The sequence below is a fragment of the Jaculus jaculus genome, chromosome 21 (genome assembly GCF_020740685.1).
Source record: "Jaculus jaculus isolate mJacJac1 chromosome 21, mJacJac1.mat.Y.cur, whole genome shotgun sequence".
NCBI classification, from domain to species: Eukaryota; Metazoa; Chordata; class Mammalia; order Rodentia; family Dipodidae; genus Jaculus; species Jaculus jaculus.
In genome coordinates this window covers 7192849-7217527 of record NC_059122.1, presented here as the reverse complement: position 1 = coordinate 7217527, position 24679 = coordinate 7192849, and the positions used below count along the sequence as shown (strand labels likewise).

The window sequence follows — 24679 nt, the reverse complement described above, 5'->3', positions numbered from 1 at the left end:
ATAAGCCAGGTGGTGCATGTCTCTGGAGTTTACTTGCAGTGGCTAGAGGCCCTGGCACACCCATTCTCTCTCTCTGCCTATTTTTCTCTCTTCCTCTGTCAAATAAATAAATTAAGATACAAACCATCTTTGTTTAGTACCTATGCCAAGTAACAGCTTAGCTCAAAAGGACGAGCAGATGAGCCAATAATTTTGCCTTTTGTGTACAAATAATTTTGCACATACAAACATGTGGACAGCTCTTAAAGCTGATTCCCATGCTGAGCCTTCTGTGTACAGACAAGTTTGCACATACAAAGGTGTGGACAGTTCTTAAAGCTTGATTCCCATGCAGAGTGGGCTGGTAAGTGTCCTGACATAATTCTAAGAAGTGTCAGTTTCAAAAATGTTAAAATTCTAAAAGCTTGTGTCTTGGAATCCAGGAAATATGGTATTGACTAATATCTTTAAGGCAAGGAAGACTTGTCACGTGCACACACTTGGTGGTAAGCTGCTTTTCTGCACAAGTAAACCTTAGAACTATTTTACCTGTCCATGAAGGTTTTTATTTTGCGGCAAAAACTTTATAAAAAATGATACTTTAAAACAAAAAAAAAAATTTCATCCTTTTAAATAAATAATAAGGACTTAAACCTTAATCAGTTTTTAAACATTTTTTAAAAAAACTAGTCAGTTGACTAATAGTATTGGATCTGACAGCCTTGCCAAATTTTATTATGAAGTCTTTATTGTTCAAAGATACCATTTATTAAAAGGCAGTAAGCTTTAAAGAGATTGGCATGAATATCAGATTTCTTTAGGTCATGTGCCAATTTCAGAAATAAACACTGGAAAGTATTTTGGAAAAAAAAAAAAAAACACACATTCTGAGTAAAATATATGCCATAGGTAATGAAAGTAGCAAGGGAGGGAGAGAAGGGCACTGGGAATGAAACCCAGGGTGTCGCGTACGCCAAGCCCCCGCTCCGTGAGTGAGCTGTGCCCTGGCTCTCCGCAATGCCACGCTGACCTCCTGTGAATTTGCCTTAAACAGACGCATGAGCAGCGTGTATCTTCCTTAACATTCCAGTCACTGTGTCTTGATCCGATGATGGGTGTCTTGGTCACGTGATTGAAGGCGGCCCCCCGTTCTTGCTCCGTGTCACCTCCGGCCTCTCTGTCAGTTTACCTGACCGTGCCGACATGCCTTAGCAGCCCTCTGCTAGTGCCCCTGTCCTCTGACACTGCCTCTCCTTGCCTGTCTCGTGCTGTCGTGCCACGACTGTCACTTCCCGGCTGCAGCTCCTGGCCTCAGGAGCGTGCAGAAGAGCGAGGCCGGGTGACCCGTGCATGCGGAGGACGTGTGAAGGAGGCAGCGGCAGCTGTCACGGCCACACCTGCGTGACTCGGAAATTCCTAGAGCTAATAAACGACCCTGCCGTTGACCCGTCGCTCTAATAACGTAGCTTCTTTCTGATTACAGTCTTCGCCGCTGAATCACCCCCAGTTTGTGTGGGTGGTGCCCGCGTTGCGTCAGCTCCATGAAATCACCCGCTCCGTCATAAAGCAGACCTACCAGAAGCAAGACAAGGTAGGAAGGAGCGCCCTTGCCTTGACGGTCACCCGCCTAGACTTTGGTCACGACAGACAAGGTCCTTGAATTGGGGCTCGGTCTTCCATCTTCATGGATACTAATGTAAATGATGTGCATCATCCAGTAACCTTGAACTTAGATACCACCCTCTTATGATGTGAGGGCTTTTCTTTTAATATATTCCTAATTCCTTTCTCTCTCTCTATTTTTTTATTTTTTATTTTTCAAGGTAAGGTCTCACTCCAGCGCAGGCTGACCTGGAATTCACTATGGAGTCTCAGGGTGGCCTCGAACTCTTGGCAATCCTCCTACCCCTGCCTCCCAAGTGCTGGGATTAAAGGCGTGCGCCACTACGCCTGGCTACCTTTCTCTTTTTAAAAATCTGCTTATTTTGGGCTGGAGAGATGGCTTAGCGGTTAACCGCTTGTCTGTGAAGCCCAAGGACCCGGGTTCGAGGCTCGGTTCCCCAGGTCCCACGTTAGCCAGATGCACAAGGGGGCGCACGCGTCTGGAGTTCGTTTGCAGAGGCTGGAAGCCCTGGCGCACCCATTCTCTCTCTCTCCCTCTATCTATCTGTCTCTCTGTGTCTGTCGCTCTCAAATAAATAAATTTAAAAAAATTTTAAAAAAATTTTTAAATCTGCTTATTTTGTTGAGATAACTGAGCCAGCATTTAAAAATTAGCATAGTATTTATAAAATTTGAAAAGATTCATGTTTGGTTTTTATTTTTGTTTTTTTAAATTTCAAGAAGGTTGCTTTGTCCAGAGAGCTAGATTTTTCTCACTGTCACAGACTTGAGAAGGAAAAACTGGAAAAGTGTATGGAAAGTAAAATAACTTTTTTTTCAAAGGTATTTGTATGTTTGCTGTTTTTAAAAGATGTCTTTTAGTTGCAACCTGTCGACAGTTCTTGAGTTCCTAGCGTATGCATTCCCGATTGGTTTCCCTGTCTGGGCAGCGTGGGGAGTCCCGTGAGGGTGTCTTTGCTCTCTCACCTGGGGCCACATGCTAAGATAGAAGCTTTGTTAACCCACCGAGTGTCTATACTTCCTCATGCCATTTCCCTTGTTGTCTTTTCCTCAAGAGCATTATTCAAGACCTGAAGAAAAATTTTGAGATTGTGAAATTGGTCACAGGAAGCCTGATAGCTTGTCATCGCCTCGCAGCGGCCGTGGCTGGGCCTGGGGGCCTGAGTGGCCTGACGCTTGTGGATGGCCGCTACACTTACCGGGAGGTATCGAGCACGGCGTTTTGTTTCGTGGTTTTGAAGTCATCTGACCTCCTTGTCCTTGAACTACAGATGAATTATGTGCTGGGTCTAACTGTAAAGGGGTACCGTGAGCTAGCTTGGTAGTGAAGGAACGGTTTCCAGTCTTCATGCATTTTCAAATTAACGTGGGAAAAAATAGTTGGGAGTTAATAATCTTCAGCAAATCTCCTAGAAACTGCGTAGGATACTCTTAGGAATGACATATGGTACACTAGCAATCACATATGAAGCCAGGCGTGGTAGCTCACTCCTTTAATCCCGGAGGCAGAGGTAGGAAGGAGCTCAAGGCCACCCTAAGACTACATAGTGAGCTCCGGGTAAGCCTGGACTAGAGTAAGACCCTACCTAGAAAAAAACCGCAAAACAAAACAAAACAAAAAAATCACATGACACACTAGGAGTCACAAGTGACACAGTAAAATAAGACTTTTGTCCTTGATTTGAAAACTATTGCCAATTCTATGGGTAATCCATTTCATTTTTCAAATTATTGGTATGATTTGAGAATTCTTACCTGGGCATGGTGACTTGCCCCTGCGATTCTAGTGCTGTGTAGGTGGAGGCAAGAAAACTGCCGCGAATTCAGGACCAGCGTCAACACGTAAATGAGTTCCTGGTCACTCTGGCCTACAAAGTGACACCCTAGCCCCCCAAAATATTATTATTATTATTATTTTAATGCTACTTTTAGGGATGAGTGCCCGGAGTTAACTGATCTTACATTATTTCTTTCTGCAGTATTTAGAGGCACATCTGAAATTCCTGGCATTTTTCTTACAAGAAGCTACACTGTATCTGGGGTGGAACCGAGCCAAGGAAATCTGGGAATGCCTTGTGACTGGCCAGGATGTTTGCGAGTTAGATCGAGAGGTGAGAAGGTGGGATTGTGGGTAAGCAAAGCAGAGAGCCCTAAACGCTGCCGCACCCCAGAAGGCATCTCACATCCTCCCCTCCCAGAGCTTTCTGTTTCCATGATCACAGATGGCATAGATGAAATTATTCTGACAAAGTACTGAATACAAAAAGGCATGTTGTAACAAAAAAATGTCAAAAGTAAATGTGTGAGGTGTTTTTCTTAAATTTGTAATAATGGCATTATTCAAGTAAAATACCAAATTCAACCAAATGAATACAGTTGAAGAGTTGTAGGTATAGTTTAGTTTTCTCCCTCCCATGATACTCATTCTAAATTCCCACTGGAGAACATCCAGTTCCTTAAGTAGACGACGTCCCCCGGGAAACAAAGGCATTGAGGAGCTCGTGAGAACCAGGCCGGGAACAGAACACTGGGGGCTGGGGACACGGTTTGGCGGGGAAGACTGTTGGCGACACATGCCGGAGGACCTGAGTATTCCTGAGTTGGGTTCTCTAGCGCCCACGTAAACAGCGAGGCGTGGGCACCCGAATCTGTAACCGACCTATGGGATATCTGAGACACGGCAGCCGCAGCTCGTGCAAACGTGTCGGAAACAGCCGCCCGCTGCTAGGCTGAACCTGCAGAGCAGGCCCAGCTATGGGAGAGATGGCAGTCATTTGAAGCTTGCAGATCTGGGGGGTAGTTCCAGAATGGTGGAGGAAGCTGGCCCCCTTTCACGGGTAGGCAAGCACACTTCACGGGGTCTAGGCAGAGCTTGGGCACTTGGCCTGTTTTTACACTAGAATTCCAAATCCACTCCCACACATGCCTTAGGGTTAGACCCTAGGATCCGCGCCCTGTAACACCAAGTTACAAACTTGAACACAACTCCTGAAGCCAGCCGGGCGTGGTGGCGCACGCCTTTCATCCCAGAACTCTGGAGGCAGAGGTAGGAGGATCGCCGTGAGTTCGAGGCCCCCCTGGGACTACATAGTGCGCTAAAGTGAGATCTGAACTTGAAAAACAAAAATAAAACAAAACACCTGAATCAACTGGGGGGGCGTCCATTCAAGCTACCACATCCAGGTGTAGAGAACGACTGTTTCAAGGAAACCCGCAGTTGAGCAGTAGAGACACTTATTCTCCTCTAACCTCACACACGAGGTGCACGCACTCTGCACAGCCACACACATACACCATGTATACACGCCCACTCACACTCACACACACACACACACACACACACACACACACACGAGGTGCACGCACTCTGCACAGCCACACGCATACACCGTGTATACACGCCCACACACACACACACACACACGAGATGCACGCACTCTGCACAGCCACACGCATACACTCTGCATCCATGCTCCCCCCCCACACACACAAGAAAGTAAACAATGTGTTTGCTAGCGCTGAGTTCCATTTTCCTCAGCTCATTTTATAGAACAGTATTACCTACATCATAAGACAATTAAAGGACTGTTTGTAGCAGGGCCCAACAGTGCTTAACACGCAGCCCGGCTTAAATAAATTCTGTTGGGAACCAAGTACAACACTCATTGAAGACCATGAGGACACGTTTTTAAAAAGATATTTTAACTTTTATTAATAGTTTGAGAAAGAGAGGCAGATAGAGTGGGCGTCCCAGGGCCTCCAGCCACAGCAAACAAACTCCAAAAGCCTGCGCCCCCTTGTGCATCTGCCTGACATGAGTCCTGGGGAGTCAAAGCTGGTCCTTGGGCTTTGCAGGCAAGTGCCTTCACCACTAAGCCATCTTTCCAGCCTAAGTGCTCATTTTGATTATCCAGGAAGATCACTCCTAATTGCTTCAGTCAGCTTCACAGTGCCAAGCATTTGGCATTTAGAAACATTTTAGAAGTTCTGAAAATAGGAGCCAAGGAGATGGCTCAGTGGTTAAAGGCACTTCCATGCAAAGCTTGCCAGCCCAGGTTCACTTCCCCACTTGAAACTGGACATGCGTTCATTTGCATTGCCAAGAGACCCTGCATGTCTGCACCCCCAGCCCCCAGTAAGCACACAAACGTGCAGACAGATACAGTTCCTACATTCTGTTTGGTCGGAAGTGGACCCTGGTAGGACTGAGGGCGGTGTCTGTCTGTCCTAACTCACAGATGTGCTTTGAGTGGTTCACCAAAGGGCAGCACGACCTGGAGAGCGATGTCCAGCAGCAGCTCTTCAAGGAGAAGATTCTGAAACTGGAGTCCTATGAAATCACCATGAATGGTAGGAAAAACCTTGACCATTTGTGCTTTTTAGAATAAGAAGTTTTATTCTTCCTTTTCCTTCTAAAAATTCCTCCTTTCAGTTCTATCTGGAAAAATAAAAATAAAAATAAAAAAAGCTGGGCCTGGCGTGGTTTGCACGCCTTTAATTCCAGTACTTGGGAGGCAGAGGTAGGATGATCGCCGTGAGTTCAAGGCCGGCCTGAGACTACATAGTGAATTCCAGGTCAGCCTGAGCCAGAGTGAGATCCTGCATTAAAAAAAAAAAAAAGAAAAAAAAAAAAAAGCACTAAGTTTAAAAACTCAAGTTAGAAGTATAAACCATAAAACTCCCCCTCTTTATTTTATAAAGTTACTGGATTTTAGTATATACGCACATTCATGTCACCTTATTACCTTGTAGTCCCCAGACATTGTTGTCACCCCAAAGAGAAGCTTTGTCCCCATTGGCAGTTACTTTCCTCTCTTGGCTAAACTCTACTCCCCCCCTCTTTCATGGACTAGCCCAGGGTGACCATTTGCTGTGTGTGCAACAGTATTGTTTGTGAACTATGACTGGCTTCTTTCATTTTGGTTAAAGCTTAATGTTTTCAAGGCACACCCAAGTTGTGGTTTATGTCGGTACTTGTTCCTCATGTATGTAGATGACGTTCCACCGTAGGTTTCCTCATGTACGTACACGACGTTCCACCATAGGGGTTCCTCATGTATGTAGACGACCTTCCACTGTAGGGGTTCCTCATGTACGTAGACGACCTTCCACTGTAGGGGTTCCTCATGTACGTAGGTGACGTTCCACCGTAGGGGTTCCTCATGTATGTAGATGATATTCCACCGTAGGGTTCCTCATGTATGTAGATGATATTCCACCGTAGGGTTCCTCATGTATGTAGATGACCTTCCACCGTAGGGTTCCTCATGTATGTAGATGATATTCCACTGTAGGGTTCCTCATGCACGTAGACGATGTTCCACCGTAGGGGTTCCTCATGTATGTAGACGACCTTCCACTGTAGGGTTCCATATTTTGTTTTTTCATCAGTGAATGACTATTTGTTTACCTCTACTTTCAGATAAAAACAAGTTTTTGTATTTTCATTTGTCTTGGGTGTGTATATCTCGAGAGTTACATTACTTTGAAATCGAATTAACCTTTGAGGATTGCAAAACTGTTTTTCAAAATGGCTACACAATTTTGTAATCCCACCAGCAGATTTTCTGCATCATCAGTACTTGTTACCATCTGCATTTTTTAAAGATAACCTAGTGGTCGTGCTGTGGTATCTTGCAGTTTGACTTGCTTTACTCTGATAACTTACTGCACTGGGTGTCTGTTCAGATGTGGCCTGTGGCTGTATGTAACTTCTCCTTTGGGCAAATGTCTTCATCTGTTATTTTCTGAGACAGGGTCTCACTGTGTTGCTCAGGCTCCTGGGCTCAAGCAGTGTTCCCTCCTCCTCTCAAGGAGCTGTGGTCACCGGCTGTGCCACCACCGCAGTCAGCCACTGAGGGTTTCAGTGCCACGTCTGCAAAGCCACTGCCAAGCACTGTGCGGCCCCGGCCCCGGCCCCGGCCCCCTGCGTGTCTCAGCGTTACTGTGTGTTACATACACGAGCTCACCTGCCACATTGTCGTTTCAGGCTTTAACTTATTTAAGACATTTTTTGAAAATGTGAATCTCTGTGATCATCGATTAAAAAGACAAGGAGCTCAGTTGGTAAGTACATTATTCACAAATCTGGATAATTTAGATTGTTTAATATACCTGATTGGTCAAAAAACTGTCTTGTAATTGAGAGAACACGCTTCTGCCTGCGTGTGTTCGTGCGTGTGTGTAAAGAAGGAGGCCCCTGCCTGCCGACGTGTGCAGTAATGGCAGAGCCTCTCTGTCCTCCGTCGTCTGGGGGAGCGCCACCTCTCAGGTCTCCATGGCTTCCTGCTCATGCTGGGCATCTGTGGCCTCTGTGGTTAGGTGACTGTCTAGGGGAGTAGCTCCTAATTAGGCTTTCAAGAAGCCATTCACATGTACCTAAGAAAAGCAACAGCATCTTCAGTTCTAGGATCTTAACGGCACTGCTTCAGGGGGACATTTTAGGAGTAAACAATGAAGAGAAAAATCTGTACAGCGTATGTATAACTTAGTGTTTATATTTATATGCGATCTTAAAAATACAAAAGTTGGGCTGGAGAGATGGCTTAGCGGTTAAGTGCTTGCCTGTGAAGCCTAAGGACCCCAGTTCGAGGCTCGATTCCCCAGGTCCCACGTTAGCCAGATGCACAAGGGGGCGCATGCGTCTGGAGTTTGTTTGCAATGGCTGGAGGCCCTGGCGTGCCCATTTGCATGCTCTGTCTGCCTCTTTGTCACTCTGAAATAAATACATAAAAATTAAAAAATGTTTTTTAATAAAATAAAAGCTCTTGAGAAATGACTCGGCAGTTGACAGCGCTTACGCTAAAGCATGAGGGCCCCTTGGGACAAAGACTACCAGATTTGGCTCCCCAGAACCCACCTAAAAGCCTGGGCGTGGTCCTCCTGTGTGTAACCCCTGTGCACAGAGAACGGGGACCCAGAATCCCTGGGGCCCACTGATAGGGAGCAGCCCCACTCCAAGGAGCAGTAGGAGAGGACACCTCGTGTTCTCTAGCTTCCGCATGCACGTGCACGCTCTCACAGAAGGAAAAGCCCTGCTCGTTTCTGGAACCCTTCCATCTCAGGTGAGCTGGTTCTTGGATGCTGGATGCTCTGGGCAGTGCTGCTGCTTCCTGAGAAGCATTGGATTGAGCCCAGAGCATTAGTGGCCACTCTGTCTTGACTCTGTCCATCTGAAGAAAAGCTTACAACAATACTACCCATCCCCTCGGCAGACTTCCGTGTGCCTAGCCTGTCTGGGTGGATGTCTGCCTTGGGACAGGAGTTTGTGGAGAAACATCTCTGTAGCCATCCTGATGGGCAGGCGCAGTTGGCATTGGTTCTTTTTGTCCCATGTTCCCTGTCAGTGAGCAGTGTGAGCATTTTATGTAGCAGTCTTATTTCATTCCTATGGACTGGAAAGGTGCAGGCCCAGTGTAACAGGAAAGTGATCTGTGATTTAGGGATACTGGTATGCTGTGTAATTTCAGTTGTTTATAATTGAATTTTTTTTCCCTTTTGAATAGTACGTAGAAAAGCTGGAATTGATAGGAATGGATTTCATCTGGAAAATTGCCATGGAGTCACCCGATGAAGAAATTGCAAACGAAGCGATTCAGTTAATCATAAACTATAGTTACATTAACCTAAATCCGCGGCTGAAGAAGGTGAGTGTCCCAGGAGGGTCGCCATACACAGCGCGCGGTGATGTGTTCCTGACGAGCCGGGATCCTCGTCAGACCCTCAGCTAGCCTGATCTATTTCAGTATTTTGTCCTAAAAAGGTGACAGACAATTAAATGCTAGATAGAGCCCAGTGTTAATTTTCATATATCTCCCACTTTCAGGATTCAGTGTCTTTGCATAAGAAATTCATTGCTGACTGCTATACAAGACTAGAAGTGAGTATCAGCATTTATTTAACTTATCTTTGAAATGAGTGCTTTTTCTTTTCCTTTTCTGACTTTATAGTTTTAAGCAGTGTATAATGTTGATGACTGTGGATATTGGAGAATATATCAAAGGTGCCACATCATAGTATAGGGAACAGACATTTGCAATGATGGGCCCACTACAAAAAATACTCTATAGGGTGCTGGAGAGATGGCTTAGCAGTTAAGCGCTTGCCTGTGAAGCCTAAGGACCCTGGTTCAAGGCTGGATTCCCCAGGACCCACGTTATTCAGATGCACAAGGTGGCACATGCATCTGGAGTTCGTTTGCAGTGGCTGGAGGCTCTGGCGCGCCCATTCTCTCCCTCTGCCTCTTTTTCTCTCTGTCTGTCACTCTCAAATAAATTTAAAAATTATTTTAAAAAATACTGTATAGAAAAAATTTCCTTTTCTAGTCCACCCCTTTTTTTTCCCCTCTGTCCATCCTTCTAAGATACAAGGGCCTGTGGAAAAGTGGTACCACTTTGTGTATATTCTACATGTGTAGTAAAGCCTCCGTATTTCATATGTCAGGTACTAGTAGATAATATTGGTTATCTTTGTCCACTAGAAGCCTCTGTTCACTATTATCACATATTTGTTTTGTCTGCCTTATTTCCAGTAGGATCTTTAAAGCATTATACATTCATTTTCAATTGAAATTTGTGCTTTTGTTTGATGTCTAATAGAATATTCCAAAAGCATGAAATGCCCATCTCTAAATGTCTATAAGTTAGTCTCCCTCTGACAGACATGTGACCTCTGTCCAAATCTGTTATCATAAAGAAAACTTCCAAATATTCAAGAGCGTTCCCCCCCCCCCAAAATGACATACAAGTAAGTAGTGACCTGTGTGGAGCAGTAGTTCTCACCTCTTACCTCACCTCCTAGGTCATTTGCTGATGTTTGGATACGCTAGAAAGGGTCCTGTGAGCAACCAGTGGTCAGAGGTCAAGGACCTGCTAGCCATCCTGCAATGGCTAGGGCAGCCTTCAGTAAGACTGAAATGTCAGTGTAGGTTAAGAGACGATGACAGAGAATAATTATCTCCTGTTTTACAGGCAGCGAGTTCAGCACTTGGTGGCCCCACATTAACACATGCTGTGACCAGAGCCACAAAAATGCTTACGGCCACTGCCATGCCTACTGTAGCAACATCAGTTCAGTCTCCATACAGGTAAGTGGTTCCCAAAGTGGAAACATACGCAACACACAAGTGTGTGTCCTTTTTAAAAGTGTGCATGAGAGAGCCAGGCGTGGTGGCTCACGCCTTTAATGCCAGCACTCGGAAGGCAGAGGTAGGTGGATCACCGTGAGTTCAAGGCCACCCTGAGACTACGTAGTAAATTCCAGGTCAGCCTGGGCTAGAGCGAGACCCTACCTTGGGGAAAAAAAAAAAAAAAAAAAAAGTGTATCTGGGCCTAGCAGTTAAGGCGCTTGCCTGAAAAGCCTAAGGACTCATGTTCAACTCTCCAGGTTCCACATAAACATGCACACAGGGGGGCACTCATGTCTGCAGTGAGATTGCAGCGGTTGGAGGCTCTGGCATGCCAGTTCATATTCTCTCTCTTTCTCAGTCTCTCACATAAAAAAAAAAAAAGGCCAGTCTGTTGAGGTTGCTTCAAAAAAAAATTAATTAAAAATAAAACTATATGTGGGCTGGAGAGGTGGCTCAGCAGTTAAAGGTGCTTGCGTACAAGCCTGCCGACCCTATTTCCCAGCACCCGCGTGAAGCACTCACAAGTGCATGATCTCCATGCACCTAACAGCAGCGGGAGGTGGAAGCCCACAGGCCAGCTAAACCGACCTATCCAGTGGCCAAACAAACAAAAAGATGTCTAAGCCTCCACGTGTGCCATGGCACGCACACACACACATAAACACAGAAATAAAATATCTTTAGGGCTGGAGAGATGGCTCAGTGGTTAAGCGCTTGCCTGCGAAGTCTAAGGACCCCGGTTCGAGGCTCAGTTCCCCAGGACCCACGTTAGCCAGTTGCACAAGGGGGCGCACGCGTCTGGAGTTTGTTTGCAGTGGCTGGAGGCCCTGGCACGCCCATTCTCTCTCTCTCTATCTGCCCCCCCCTCTCTCTGTCTTTCTGTCTCTCTCAAATAAATAAATAAACAAAAAAAAGAAATAAAAAATCTTAAAATCAGGCCAGGCGTGGTGGTGCTCACCTTTAGTCCCAGTACTTGGGAGGCGGAGGTAGGAGGATCACTGAGGGTCCAAGGCCAGCCTGAGGTGACGTAGTGAATGCAGGGTCAGCCTGGGCTAGAGTGAGACCTCACCTCACAAAGACAAAAACAAATAAATAAAAACCAAAAAAAGAAAAGAAAAAATACATATGTATATGAGGCTGGGAGAAATGGCACGTTTTTGTACATTAAATTGAAGTAACTAAAATAAGTTTGTGTGCGTCTGTGTGTGGTTTGCTGAGCCTTGACTACAAGCAGCCCCAGGTCACCGGCTTTTGCCCTCTGCGCACCACTCTACCGCCCTCTAGTGGTAGGTGATGGTGCCGTCCTTCTCTGTGGCAGTCTCATGCACTTCTGAGAGTGAGAGTGGGTGCTGGACCTTCAGCACCACAGACGAACTCCAGACACGTGTGTCCCTTGGGTGCGTGTGGCTGTGTGGGACCTGAGGATTTGAACATGAGTTCTTAGGCTTTGCAGGCAGGCACCTTCATCGCTACTCCATCTCGCCAGCCCCAGACTTCACTTTAAATAGCAAGCTTTTGCGATGTACTTACTAGTTTGCATCTGTCTTTTGGTTTTCAGAAGACTCAGATCTTTGTGAGGTTCCATGCATTTGCAGAACGTTGTGGCACATTTAGTTGTAAGACTGTGGGAGTCAAAGCCTCATTGTTCACTCTTGGTGGACAGAGGCCCAGGGTCTCTGTTCGTGGACAACTGTTTGAAAAAGAAAAGAAGGAAGAAAAGGAAACATGGGAAGGGATAGGCTTTCTCCTCTCTGACTCCCTCTGAGCACTGTAGCTGTGAGCAGGTTGACCCACTGCCTCTTTGGGTGAAAAGGAAGTTCAATCTTTGCCTTCTCAGTTTTGACCAGTGAGTGATGACTGATTGTGGTTTTGGCAAAACAGCATAGAATTGAGCGGAAACCAGAAATTCATTTCAAATGTGTTTCAAGAGCAGTTGTTTCTTTTTAATTCATAGATCAACAAAACTTGTGATAATTGAGAGATTGCTGCTTCTGGCAGAACGCTATGTGATCACAATAGAGGTATGCCTCTCCTTTTTGGTGTGCTCGTTCACATCGCTAGAGCAGGATGTGACGTCTTTGCTTTCACATGTTTGATTACTGCACAGTACATCTGATTTGGTTGAGTCATATCTTCTTCCAGGATTTTTACTCTGTTCCACGAACAATTCTACCTCATGGTGCCTCATTTCATGGACATCTTTTAACTCTTAATGTCACCTGTGAGTCTACCAAAGACACCTTCCCTGTAGAGGTAGGTTTACGTAAGCTGTTCTTACATCTTGATATTTTCATGGGAGTGGTCATGGGGGCAGTTGCATCAACGATGGTTCGCACAGATATGAACAAACTGAGAGTAAAGAGCTGAAGTGAAAGAAGACTGAGATGCAGGCAGATGTGTCAGTAAATAGAGAACGAAATGTCAGGTGGTAACCAGTGTTCTGACGAGAAAATAAGGGTTCGGCAGAGCAAGTCAGTAGTGATAGGTGTGCATGGGACCTTCTGGGTAAAGATGGGGCTCTGGGGTGCTGGCATTGGAGCGAGGTCATGAGTCAAGCCACAGAAGGACGAGGGCTTGTTGACTGAAGCAAAGGGAGCAGCAGGCGCAGAGGCGCTCAGGGCAGAGGTGACCGGCATGGGTGGGACCCAGGGAGAAGGTGGGAGACCTTGCTCTGTTCTCGACAGGGAGGAGTAGCAGTGTGGCATCCAGCGCTTGGCAGCTGCCAGAGGGGGCCTCCCAGGGGCCGGGATTCTACTGTCCAGTTTCTAGAGAAAAGCACCTTGTACGTGGCAAAGGTTCAGAAGCTGTTGCTTCAGAAATGAATGAGTGATTTCTCACGGCAGGGTCGTGTTTGTCCCTTTCAGGCCCACAGTAATGAAACCATAGGCAGTGTCCGGTGGAAGATAGCCCGACAGCTGTGCTCTCCTGTGGACAACATTCAGATCTTTACGAATGATAGTCTGGTGAGTTTCCGGCCCAGGCGCTGACACTGGAGCTCCACGTGGGCTCCCCTCCTCCTGCTGTCCCGCCCAGTAACCCCGCCGTCCCCTTTGCAGCTGACCGTGAACAAGGATCAGAAGCTCCTGCACCAGCTGGGCTTCTCCGACGAGCAGGTCCTCACCGTGAAGACGTGCGGCAGCGGGACGCCCTCGGGGAGCTCGGCCGACTCCTCGGCCAGCTCCAGCAGCAGCAGCAGCGGGGTTTTCAGCTCGTCCTACGCCATGGAGCAGGTACTGCGCGCTCGGCAGCCCCCCAGCTCAGAAACGAGGGCTGAGCCCTCGGCCCCTTCCGGTCCGCACAGAGCCGCTGCTCCCACCCTTCTCTGCCGGGCAGGCTCGCTGTGCAGAGCGCGTGGCTGAGGACGGCGGGCCCACCACTGTCTCAGGCCGCCAGAGGCCTCCAGGGCGCTCTGCCCGCCTCTCGTCCCCACTCTGCGCTCACGGATTCCTTGCTTTTGTCTCTCCGCCGGGGCATCCCATTAGGGCCCAAATGTGTTGTTCTGTCTCAAGAACTTGACCAGCCAGTCCACCCTCTGTTCCTGGCCCATTCTCTCCTGGCCACATCAGCAGAGCTCCTCGAAGGAGTGTGGACTCACTTCCAAGCTCCCCTTTGTCACCCCTCTTCCCTGTCTGAGTCTTGAAGTTCATGGGTCTCCCCCCTTCCAGCCTTTACCTGCCCCCCCCCCCCATGCCCCGGGCTGCGGTCTCCTTCCTTGAAGTCCTTTCTCCACCTAGCTGGGACTCGGGATTCCCCTCCCTCCGAGGGTCTTCATTTCACTGCAGGTTCCCGTGTATCGCTCCGAGCTCCGCGCAGACGCGTTTCCACGTCCAGCCGCGTGGCCCGTGCATTTGCCTTTGTCCAGCCCACTAGGCGCGGCTCTCGCCCGTCCCCCAGACCTCTTCATTTCACAGAGTTGCTCCACCTCTGAGAGCGTGTCCATTCTCCAAAGGTGTTCACATCCAAGACCGTGGGTCCTTTTCTCACACTGAAATTCCCTTTAAAATACATACAGACTGCAGCGAATTTTCTCTGCCTTCACAGCTCCCATGCCGTTCTGGGCACCCAGCACCCCTCACCAGGACATTAGTGTTAGTGCCCCCTGGCTTCCACTTCCCTGCGTCAGGAGTTTCTTCTCTGCATGGCACCCAACAGCCAGCCCTATGCCCACACCAGCTCCCATCTCACTCACTGGAAGAGTCGGGGGTTTACTGGGACTTGGAGAGGTCCTTAATGGGCCCCATGGAGACCTGTTGAAGTCCTCTTCTGTGGCCCTCTCCTCACCCCTGTCCAGGCAAGGTCCCCTGCAGGGCCTCAAGCACAGTGGGCCCTATGTCCGTTCTTTTTCTCTAGGCCTAGAATGTTCTTCCTGGAGTTCTCACCCATTTGTCTCCTCTCACTTCAGCTTTTACTCAGATAAGGCTTCTCGGTGAGCCTGAGTTGGCAGTCCTGTCTACATCTTCAGCCCCATTCCTGTCTGTCATCTGTTTTCCCCAGTGAGCAGACTGGGCCGAGAATGGTCTTGGTTTCAGGGGAAAAGAGCTGAGGAAGGCAGCTCTGCTCTTTAGGCTCCTATAGTCTAGAAAGCAAATGTGAAGTGAACGGTTCGAAAACTTAACGTCTTTGTATGGCTGTGTTCCTACTTCACGGCACTACCTTGCTTAGTAGCAAAGAACTGGTCAGGTTCCTTACTAGAAGAATTATACTGTATACACAATCATTTAAGAAAGAAATCTCAGAGTGGTATTATGAAAATTAACAAAACGGTATCTTCAAATTTAACATTTTTGAACTATTTCATATCTACCCTCAATATATTAAAAGTCTTCCCTGGGCTGGAGAGATGGCTTAGCGGTTAAGGCACTTGCCTGCGAAGCCTAAGGACCCTGTTCAATTCTCCAGGACCCATGTAAGCCAGATGCACAAGGTGGCTCATGAGTCTGGAGTGTATTTGCAGGGGTTAGAGGCCCTGGCACACCCATATTCAATCAATCAGTCTCTCTCTCTCTCTCCTTCTTTCTCTCAAGTAAATGAATAAAAAATTCTTTAAAAAGTTTTCCCATAGGTAAAGACAGTCTACAATGATGTCATTTCTTTTCTTGTGCCTTATAATCAGAAAATAGTTCTTCAGTCACTTGTGGATCTCTTCTTCTTTGCCGTCAGATGGGTACACTTTGTCGTTCCTGATATTTAGAGAAAAACAGGACAACTTCCTTTTTTCTGCTTATATTGCATGTACCTATGCGTTGTTGTGAGTGCATGTGCGCACAGATGCTGTTTTACTTTTGCTTTCAAATCACTCATTGCGTGCGGCTCAGACAGCTGCTGCTCAGCTCTCGGCGGTGCCTGCTCTCCGTTGCACTCCACCCCTGTGCCACCGGCCTCCTGGCACTGAATTCCTGCCCCAGCAGATGGCTAAGGGAAGGGAGGTGCTCCTGCACCCACTGACTGTGTTCTTTGGAGCCCCTCAGTCTTTGTAGTGCCAGTCTCACAGAACTGTCACTTGTAAGTTTTGAGTAGATAAAGAGAAACTGTCAGGCGTGGTGGCGCACACCTTTAATCCCAGCACTAAGAGGTAGAGGTAGGGAGATCAGATCGCCAGCCTGCGACTACATAGTTAATTCCAGGTCAGTCTGGGCTGGAGTGAGACCCTCTCTCGAAAAACAGAAAAGAAGAAGGAAGAAAAAGAGAAACGTTTTTGTTTATTTTTCGCTTTTTCCCTCAGGAGAAGTCCCTGCCCGGTGTGGTGATGGCTCTTGTGTGCAATGTGTTTGACATGCTGTACCAGCTTGCCAACCTAGAGGAGCCAAGGTAAGTAGATGCCTACCAAGGCTTGCGAGGCCTTGAGAACAAGGTGTGGGCACTGACGAGCCAAGTGACTTCACTTGCAGTGTATTTTGCTATCTTATCCTATACTAAATGACTTGGTAATCAAAGTTACAGCTTTTGTGAAAAAAAAAAATTATTTCTGAAAATTTCTCAGGATAACTCTGCGAGTCCGAAAGCTTCTGCTCCTGATTCCCACTGATCCAGCCATTCAGGAAGCCCTGGATCAGCTCGATTCTTTAGGCAGAAAGGTATGCATACTCACCAGGGTGAAGTGTGGTTTGCTGCTCTGAAAACCCAAATGATACCTTACAAAGGCCAATGGGAGCACCTTTCCTACAACCCTCCTCTTCCTTTGAAAAATAACTTTGTTATACTTGAAGTCAGAACTGGATGTCAGAGCATGTCAAAGTCTCTACACAGATCCAGCGATGACATGAAATTTTAGAACTGGAAGACCCTTTAATGTCTTCTTCTCCCTGACCTGCTACAGATGAGAAAACCAGAGCCCAGATTTCTGGTCATGAGTGCCCAGAGTCCAATTCTGACCACACTGAAATGTTTCTCTTCTCCAGATGCCTCTCTGAATCTCGTTATTACCTGTCTGAATTATTTGTGTGCATGGATGTTTTTTAACAAAGAGCAGTTCCGGGTCATTTGGGCTAGGCATATTGAGGCACGGCTGCAATCGCAGCCCTCTGGAGGCAGGGCAGAAGGGCCACAAGTTCTAAGCTGGTCTACATTGTGAGTATCAGTCACTTCCTATGGCTGGAACAAAGTGTCTGACCAGAAGCAGCTTCTGGCAGGAAGGGTTTTCTGCAGCTCACTACTCTGAGGGGACGTGCCCCCACGGCTGGGGAAGCACGGCTGGAGCAGACAGCCAGGGGGCGTCCCGGCCCCCCAGCAGCGCGAGGCCGTCTGCGTGAGCCAGCTCTGCTGCCCGCCCGGCGAGGCTGCGCGGTACACGTCCCGGCCCGACCTCCTGCAGCCAGGCTCCACCAGCTGGAGGCTTAAGTGTGAGCCTGTGGGAGACCTTTACATTCAAGCCGCAAGTCAGCCTGCTGTTTCCTGCACCGACCACCACTGAGTCTCACGGAGTCCAAAGGATAGCACCTTTCCCACAATCATCCTCCTCTTGTGAAAAACGCCTGTCTCAAAAAACCAAGGGCGGGTAAATAAGTGTGAGCATTACTCCCTGGTTCAGTTCCCAGACTACAAGGGAAAAAATAGTAGTTTATTTAAAATTTTTAGACTGTTGTCTGTAAGAGATTTACTTACGTATAACATGTTTTATCTGTTTTTTTAGTCAGTGTTTGCAGAAGTAATGATCACAAAGTTGGAACTAAGTTTTGTGTTTTATATTTTAGTGGTTGAAATCATATCAACTCGGTCATGACTTGGGCATTAACGTGAGAGAAGAGAACTAGTGAAATTAAATTTTATCACTGATATTAGCTAAAAAGAAATTCTCAAGACATCAGCAATCTCACAATTTTACTACCAATACTTAAAGTACAAATTTTAGGGCTGGGGAGATTACTCAGTGGTCAAGGCACTTGGCTTATGAAGCCTACCGACCCAGGTCAGCTCCCTAGTACCCAGGTAAAGCAGGAAGCACACAGTGTCACATGCGTTGGGACTTCACTGAGGGGGCAGAAGGCCCTGGCACGCCCATTGACTCATGTTCCCCCGCCCTTCCTTGTTTTCTTTCCTCCCTCCTGCCTTGCAGGAAAATAAATTTTAAAAAAATTTTTAAAAAAGAAGGACATACTTTAAACATGGAAACAAAATGACCTTGTTAGTATTGCTAAGCATTCATGTATTTGAACACTGCTATATAAAGTTTGACATTATTAACAAAGAATGACATAGTTTTGTGAAGCTAAATTTTTAGAAAATCGAGCTACTGTGGCATATATTTAAAGGAAGAGGGCTTGGCCCTGGGATGAGTTGCTGTGTAGTTTGTGCTTTGAAGAGGTGTATTTCTTCTCCTGCTCTCTTGAACTTAGAAGACACTGCTATCAGAAACAAGCGCCCAGTCTTCAAAGTCCCCAGCCCTGTCCCCCAAGCAGCCGCAGCCGCAGCCGCAGCCGAGCGCCAGCTCCGTCCTGGAGAGCCTGTTTCGCTCTTTTGCTCCGGGAATGTCGACCTTCAGAGTTCTCTACAATTTGGAAGTAAGTCTTACCTCCCCTCTCTTCTTGACAGACTTTTGTTTGGTAGACTCGTGTTTTCAGATACCAGAAGCAAGTAAAAGAATGTTATGAGATGGCCCTTTAGCAAATTAGTTTGTACAAAAGAGAGAGAAACTGAAACTTTTGAAAATTCTTTTTAGTTCTTACATATATAGATGTTCTCTTCAAAAGAAAAGTTATCTGTAAGCTGGGCGTGGTGGCACACGCCGTTAATCCCAGCACTTGGGAGACAGAGGTAGAGGGATCACTGTGAGTTCAAGGCCACCCTGAGACTACATAGTGAATTCCAGGTCAGCCTGGGCTAGAGAGAGACCTTACCTCAAACCCCCCCCCCCCCGCAAAAAAAAAAAAAAAAACTTATCTATTACCTTCCTATGGAAGTTTTGCAATAAAATATGAATTACCTATAGCTTTTGTGATTAAAATACATTGTAATATTTTAATTTTTTTTACATCAACCAACATTTATAAGGTATTTATCAGGAAGCACATTAACAGATTCAAGGGTGTAAGAAAATTGTTTGAGGTCTGGAGAGATAGCTTTGCAGTTAAGGCACTTGCCTGTGAAGCCTAACGACCCATGATCAACTCTTCAGATCCCACATGAGCCAGACACACAAAGGTGAGGCAAGTGCAAGGTCACATGCCTACTAGGTAGTGAAAGCATCTGGAGTTCAATTAGAGTGACTGAGGACCTGGCGCGCCAATTCTCTCCCCCCTCATTCTCTCGAAAATTAAAAAAAATAAAAGAAAGTTGTTGGAATGAATTAGAGTGGATGATTATTTTTATTATCTTGGTTCTTTCAGAAATCTATAATAACCTCCATAGGTCAAACTCACTTAAACAACAAGCACGTATATTGCTCAAAGTTTTAGAAACTGAAGGATCCAAGATCAGAGACCAGCAGACTCAGTGTTTGGAGAAGGCCTGCTTCGTGGGTCTGAAAACTGTGTCCTTGCTTGGTAGAAGGGCTGAGGATGTTCTCCAGGGTCTCGTTGATGAGGTCACTGCTCCCACCCAGGAATCCCTACTCACTCCCCAGAGCTCCCACCTTATAGTGCCACCCCATTAAGGGTTAGTGTTTCTAAGTGTTAAATCTAGGAGAATGCAGTCTTGAGCCCATTACAGTTACCTCCTTAAAAATAGGTTGAGATTTATATACTTACTTTAGTGAATGCTGATTGTTTATGTGTGCAAATCACTGTGGTAGTTAAGGTCTTAGAATAAAAGAAGACAAAAAAAATCGTTGCTTCCAGTTTTGTATGCAAGGCATAGTGGGCATAATTGGGAAAGGAACACGTGCAGGCGAGAGCAGGGACCCACGTTGTTCCACAGTGATGGCCGGGGCCTCCTGCTGCTGTGTCTCTGTAGAAAGTAGAGCCCCGCGTGATTTTGCTTGGTCAGTGTTAAGTCATGTCAAGTGTCACAATTGTTAAGGCACCTGTATTTTTCCTAAGTTTTATTTCACTTGACACCCTACTTCAAAGATATGATTATGCCCATTTTTTGGCCCGCCAAGGTGATGTAAAATCACACATTTGCCTTAAAGTAACTCCCCTTCTCCATGCACTGCTTTCCACCTGAGGCTGAGGTCCCTTTTCTAGAGCATCACTAACAAGAAGCCCACATTGACATCGCCGTGAGCTTGAGGCCCCCCTGAGACTACATAATGAATTCCAGGTCAGCCTGGGCGAGAGCGAGACCCTGCCTTGAACCCCCTCCCCACTCCAAAAGAACAGTCTCAGCTTACAGTGCACACGGGTCCGTAACAGCAGTGTTTAGAGTAGAAAAGGTGTTTGAAAAGACGGATTTGGTTGGAAAGGATAAAATTTAGTAAGTAATTTTAAAATGAAGCATTCCTTTATGACATATACATTAAAAATATGAACAAAAAAAAATAGAAATTGCTTAGAAATTTGGGGCCAGTTTAAGTTGACAAAAATTATGTCTTGCAAGTGCTGCTTTTGAAAGATTAGTTCTGAAAAGTTAAGGTAAAATCTTATAATTTGAGAGCACCTGGCAAAAGGGGTCTACCTTATTATTAGCTAGCTAAATTGTACCATATTAAAACCCAAATATTATAGTGAAATGTCTCTGACCTAACTAGGACTGCAGAATCACTGAATTTCCCTTGATAGTCCTGTGCTACTTATACCAAACACTTTTGTTAAAAGCTTATTTATTTGAGGAACAGGGAGGGAGGGAGAGAGTGGGCGCTGCAGGGCCTCCAGCTGCTGCAAACAAACTCCAGATGCATGCGCCTCCTTGTGCATCTGGCTTACGTGGATCCTAGGGAATTGAACCTGGGTCCTTTGGCTTCCCAGGCAAGCACCTGAACCACTAAGCCATCTCTCCAGCCCAAACACTTGCTTTTGCTACTAACTGGAATGTCAGTGTCTTTGCGCTGTGCTCGTTAATTTGTGAGTGCTTACCAGAAAAACCTCATCGTTGGTATTGGAAAATGCCTTTTCCTTCGAAAAAACTGTTCACTGACTTACTGCAAACTGAGCACGGGAAGTGCTCACGTGTCGGGGAAGCTGAGCAAGTGCAGGAGGGATTGCAGGAGGGATTGCAGGACAGGACTCCCCTTCTCCGTGCCCTGCTTGTCATCTGAGGCTGAGCCCCCCCCCCACCTTCAGAGCTCCTCTAACAAGGAGCCCACATTAGAAATCCAAGCTCATGGTGCCCGTACGCCCACTACAGCAGACTTTTTAGAACAGAAAGGTAGCTGGAACTCTTACCTTGTTTAAAACTCAGGCAGTAAGTAAGAAAATTTTACATCTACCAACCAGATAAGCTGTTGTTCTCTGAGTACTTGTTTTGTGCCCGACGTCACTGAGCACTGAGCACTGAGCACTGGGTCTTTTGGCTTTGCAGACAGATGCCTTAACCGCTAAGCCATCCCTCCAGTCCACCTACCATTTTTGTTTTGTTTTGTTTTTGGTTTTCTAAGGTAGGGTCTCACTTTAGCCCAGGCTGACCTGGAATTCACTATGTAGTCTCAGGGTGGCCTCGAACTCTCAGCGATCCTCCTATCCCTGCCTCCCGAGTGCTGGGATTAAAGGCGTGCACCACCACGCCCGGCTCACCTACCATTTTTATCTTTGGGTTAGTTTATCAAAGTTTGGAAGTGGACTAGTTAAGGTGCTTGCTTGCAAGACCTAATGACCCTAGTTCAATTCCCCAGGACGCATGGAAAGCCATATGCACAGAGTGGTACATGAATCTGGAGTTCATGTACAACAGCTAGAGGACCTGGTCTGCCCATTCTCTACTGCGCACGGTGGTGTGTACCTTTAATCCCAGCACTTGGGAAGCAGCCACAGGAGGAGGATTATGAATGTGAGGCCACCCTGAGAGTATATGGTGAATTCCAGGTCAGCCTGGGCTAGAGTGGGACCCTACCTCAAAAGAAAAAATGTAAATAAATAAAAGAACATATTTTGCATATTACATACCACTACCTGTGATTCCTTGAGCTTGAGACTCTCACCCACCCACCAGCCTCACGGGAGGAGTAAAGTGCTGACTTCCTTCTGAACAGAAGTCATTTTCTTCCTAATTCAACATACAGTGGAAACTGTGATTATCTTAATTTTGAGAATTTGCCTTCCATATATTACTGGGGGACAACTGGCATGTGACATTAAAGAAGTGTAGACCAGAGTTTTCTGGATAAGAGTGATTTCTTCCGAAAACGTGGGGATGATCAGGTATACTTGCCTTTTTCTTAGGTTCTAAGCTCCAAGCTCATGCCAACAGCTGATGATGACATGGCAAGAAGCTGTGCAAAATCTTTCTGCGAGAACTTCCTCAGAGCAGGAGGTCTAAGGTATATGAGTTGCAGAAAATTGACATACTTGTATTCCTTCATTCTCTACAGAGGCCTTGCTTATTCCTCAGTCTGTTGTGTGAAGCTTTATGAGAGTTAGTGTAAAAAGAAAATGGTTTGTTCCTTTGAGATTTATTTTGTTTTTTTCTTAAATTTTTTTTAAGATTTATTTTTAGTATTTATTAGAGACAGAGAATGGGCACGCCAGGGCCTCTTGCCACTGTAAACAAACTCCAGATGAATGTGACCCCTTGTGCATCTGGCTTACATGAGAATCGAACCTGGGTCCTTAGGCTGCGCAGGCAAGTGCCTTAACCGCTAAGCCACCTCTCCAGCCCTTTTAATTTACTTTTATTAGATATGGACATACTTAGTATGTAAGCAATACATGTTGGTACCCCTTTAAGATATTTTTACTCATTTTATGACTGTTGCTTACTTGGAAAAGCTTGAAGAAGCATGTCTTTCCCTTCTGGTAGTGAGGGAGAATCTCAAGAAGAAAGGCGAGGAGGCCACATCTGTTTCTTTGATTTTTTTTTTCCCCCTCAGTTTGGCAGTCATGTGAACTTGGTTCCCAGTGAAACGTACTGCAGAAGACCTAGGTGCTGCGGATGGAGATGAGATGAGGCAGAACCTTTACCGAGCACAGCACGAGGCTAGGAAGCTGCCCCGGGCCCATTCAGACACGTGCACGCAGACAGGGCTGAGGGGAGGGGGGCACGAATGCCACTGCATGGGCAGGACAGCCAGGCTGTGGAGCTTCTCCTAGGGCGACTTGGGCTGAGGGCTGAGCTGTGAGCGGAAGGCTCTTACTGGGTGGTGCGTGCAGAAGGGCGGAGGGCGCGGAGTGTCGGGCCTGCGGGAGGAGCAGGAAGGGGGAGGTTCACGAGCAGAGGAAGGAGCGGAGACCAAGCCTGAGCCAAGACTCGCCAGGGACGCCCGAGCAAGGTGTGGCAGGGAGACCTTGAGATGAAGGGGCAGGAGTGGGAGTGGAGAGCCGAAAGAAGCCCCAAGCAGTATGGAAGGTCTGCTATAAATGTGAAGTTTACATTTACATTTGGTGTCTTGAGAGCTCACTCTCTAGTCCACACCATCCTGAAATCCCCATGTTGGGATTTCAGGTTTGAGCCTCCATACTTAGCTTTTTATTCAACACTTTAGGACCAGTCGTAGCAATTTCAGATCACACAGTCAAGGCACTGTACGAGGACTTGTTTGTATATGCTTCTGTGTGTGTCAGGCCTGGGTTTTTGAACTTTTTGGGGGCGTGGGGTTCTCGAGGGAGGATCTCACTCTAGCCCAGGCTGACCTGGAATTCACTATGGAGTCTCAGGGTGGCCTTGAACTCATGGCGATCCTCCTACCTCTACCTCCCCAGTGTTGTGATTACAGGCACGCGCCACCATGTCCAGCTGGTTTTTGGACTTTGAAATATGTGTATTTTTGGTTTCATGAGGTAGGGTCTCACTCTAGCCCTGGCTGACCTGGAATTCACTATGTAGTTTCAGGGTGGCCTCAAACTCAAAGTGATGTTCCTACCTCAGCCTCGTGAGTGCTGAGATTAAAGGCTTAAAAATATCTTTATTTATTGGAGAGAGAGAGAGAGAGAGAAGAGAAAGGGTGCACCTCGTCCCTCAGCCACTGTAAACAAACTCCAGACGCACGCACCACCATGTGCATCTGGCTCTCATGGGTCCTGGGGAATTGAGCCTGGGTCCTTTAGCTTTGCAAGCAAGCATCTTAACCACCAAGCCATCTCACCAGCCCATGTCAGGCATTGCTTTAAACACTGGGAACAGAGCAGCAAATAGAGTAGAGAAAATCCAGGTCCCCCTTAAGCTTGCATCCTAGAGGAAAAGACAGACAATAAGCCAATTAAGAAAAGTTTTTGTCTTAGGGTGAAAAAGCCGTAGAGAGAAATAAAACAAGAAAACAGGTATAAAGAGGGTTGTGGCTTTTAACGGGTGGATCATAAAAAGCTTCACTTGATTGGGTGACATTTTACAAAATATCTAACAGAGATGAAAGGGGGCAAGCCTTGGAGATACCTGGGGACAGCTCTTCAGAGGAGCTGTCAGCTTGGACCTCTGAGTGGGAAATCT

General features: G+C 46.7%; 1 protein-coding gene across 4 annotated transcripts in view; it reads left to right on the top strand.

Annotated features, from left to right (window-relative positions):
- The window catches only part of Usp24 (ubiquitin specific peptidase 24), a 143938-nt gene that overhangs the window by 55730 nt on the left and 63529 nt on the right, over window positions 1-24679 (top strand). For 3 of the 4 annotated variants that reach the window (XM_045139213.1, XM_045139216.1, XM_045139212.1), the window contains 16 exons: window positions 1463-1570; window positions 2658-2807; window positions 3582-3713; window positions 5841-5952; window positions 7592-7668; window positions 9108-9248; window positions 9428-9481; window positions 10572-10687; window positions 12684-12750; window positions 12872-12982; window positions 13594-13692; window positions 13786-13959; window positions 16452-16537; window positions 16710-16803; window positions 18562-18726; window positions 22480-22577. In XM_045139213.1, the coding sequence (XP_044995148.1) occupies window positions 1463-1570; window positions 2658-2807; window positions 3582-3713; window positions 5841-5952; window positions 7592-7668; window positions 9108-9248; window positions 9428-9481; window positions 10572-10687; window positions 12684-12750; window positions 12872-12982; window positions 13594-13692; window positions 13786-13959; window positions 16452-16537; window positions 16710-16803; window positions 18562-18726; window positions 22480-22577 (1784 nt within the window). The remainder of the gene's footprint in view (window positions 1-1462; window positions 1571-2657; window positions 2808-3581; window positions 3714-5840; window positions 5953-7591; window positions 7669-9107; window positions 9249-9427; window positions 9482-10571; window positions 10688-12683; window positions 12751-12871; window positions 12983-13593; window positions 13693-13785; window positions 13960-16451; window positions 16538-16709; window positions 16804-18561; window positions 18727-22479; window positions 22578-24679) is intronic. The other variant, XM_045139215.1, reaches the window with a different exon arrangement.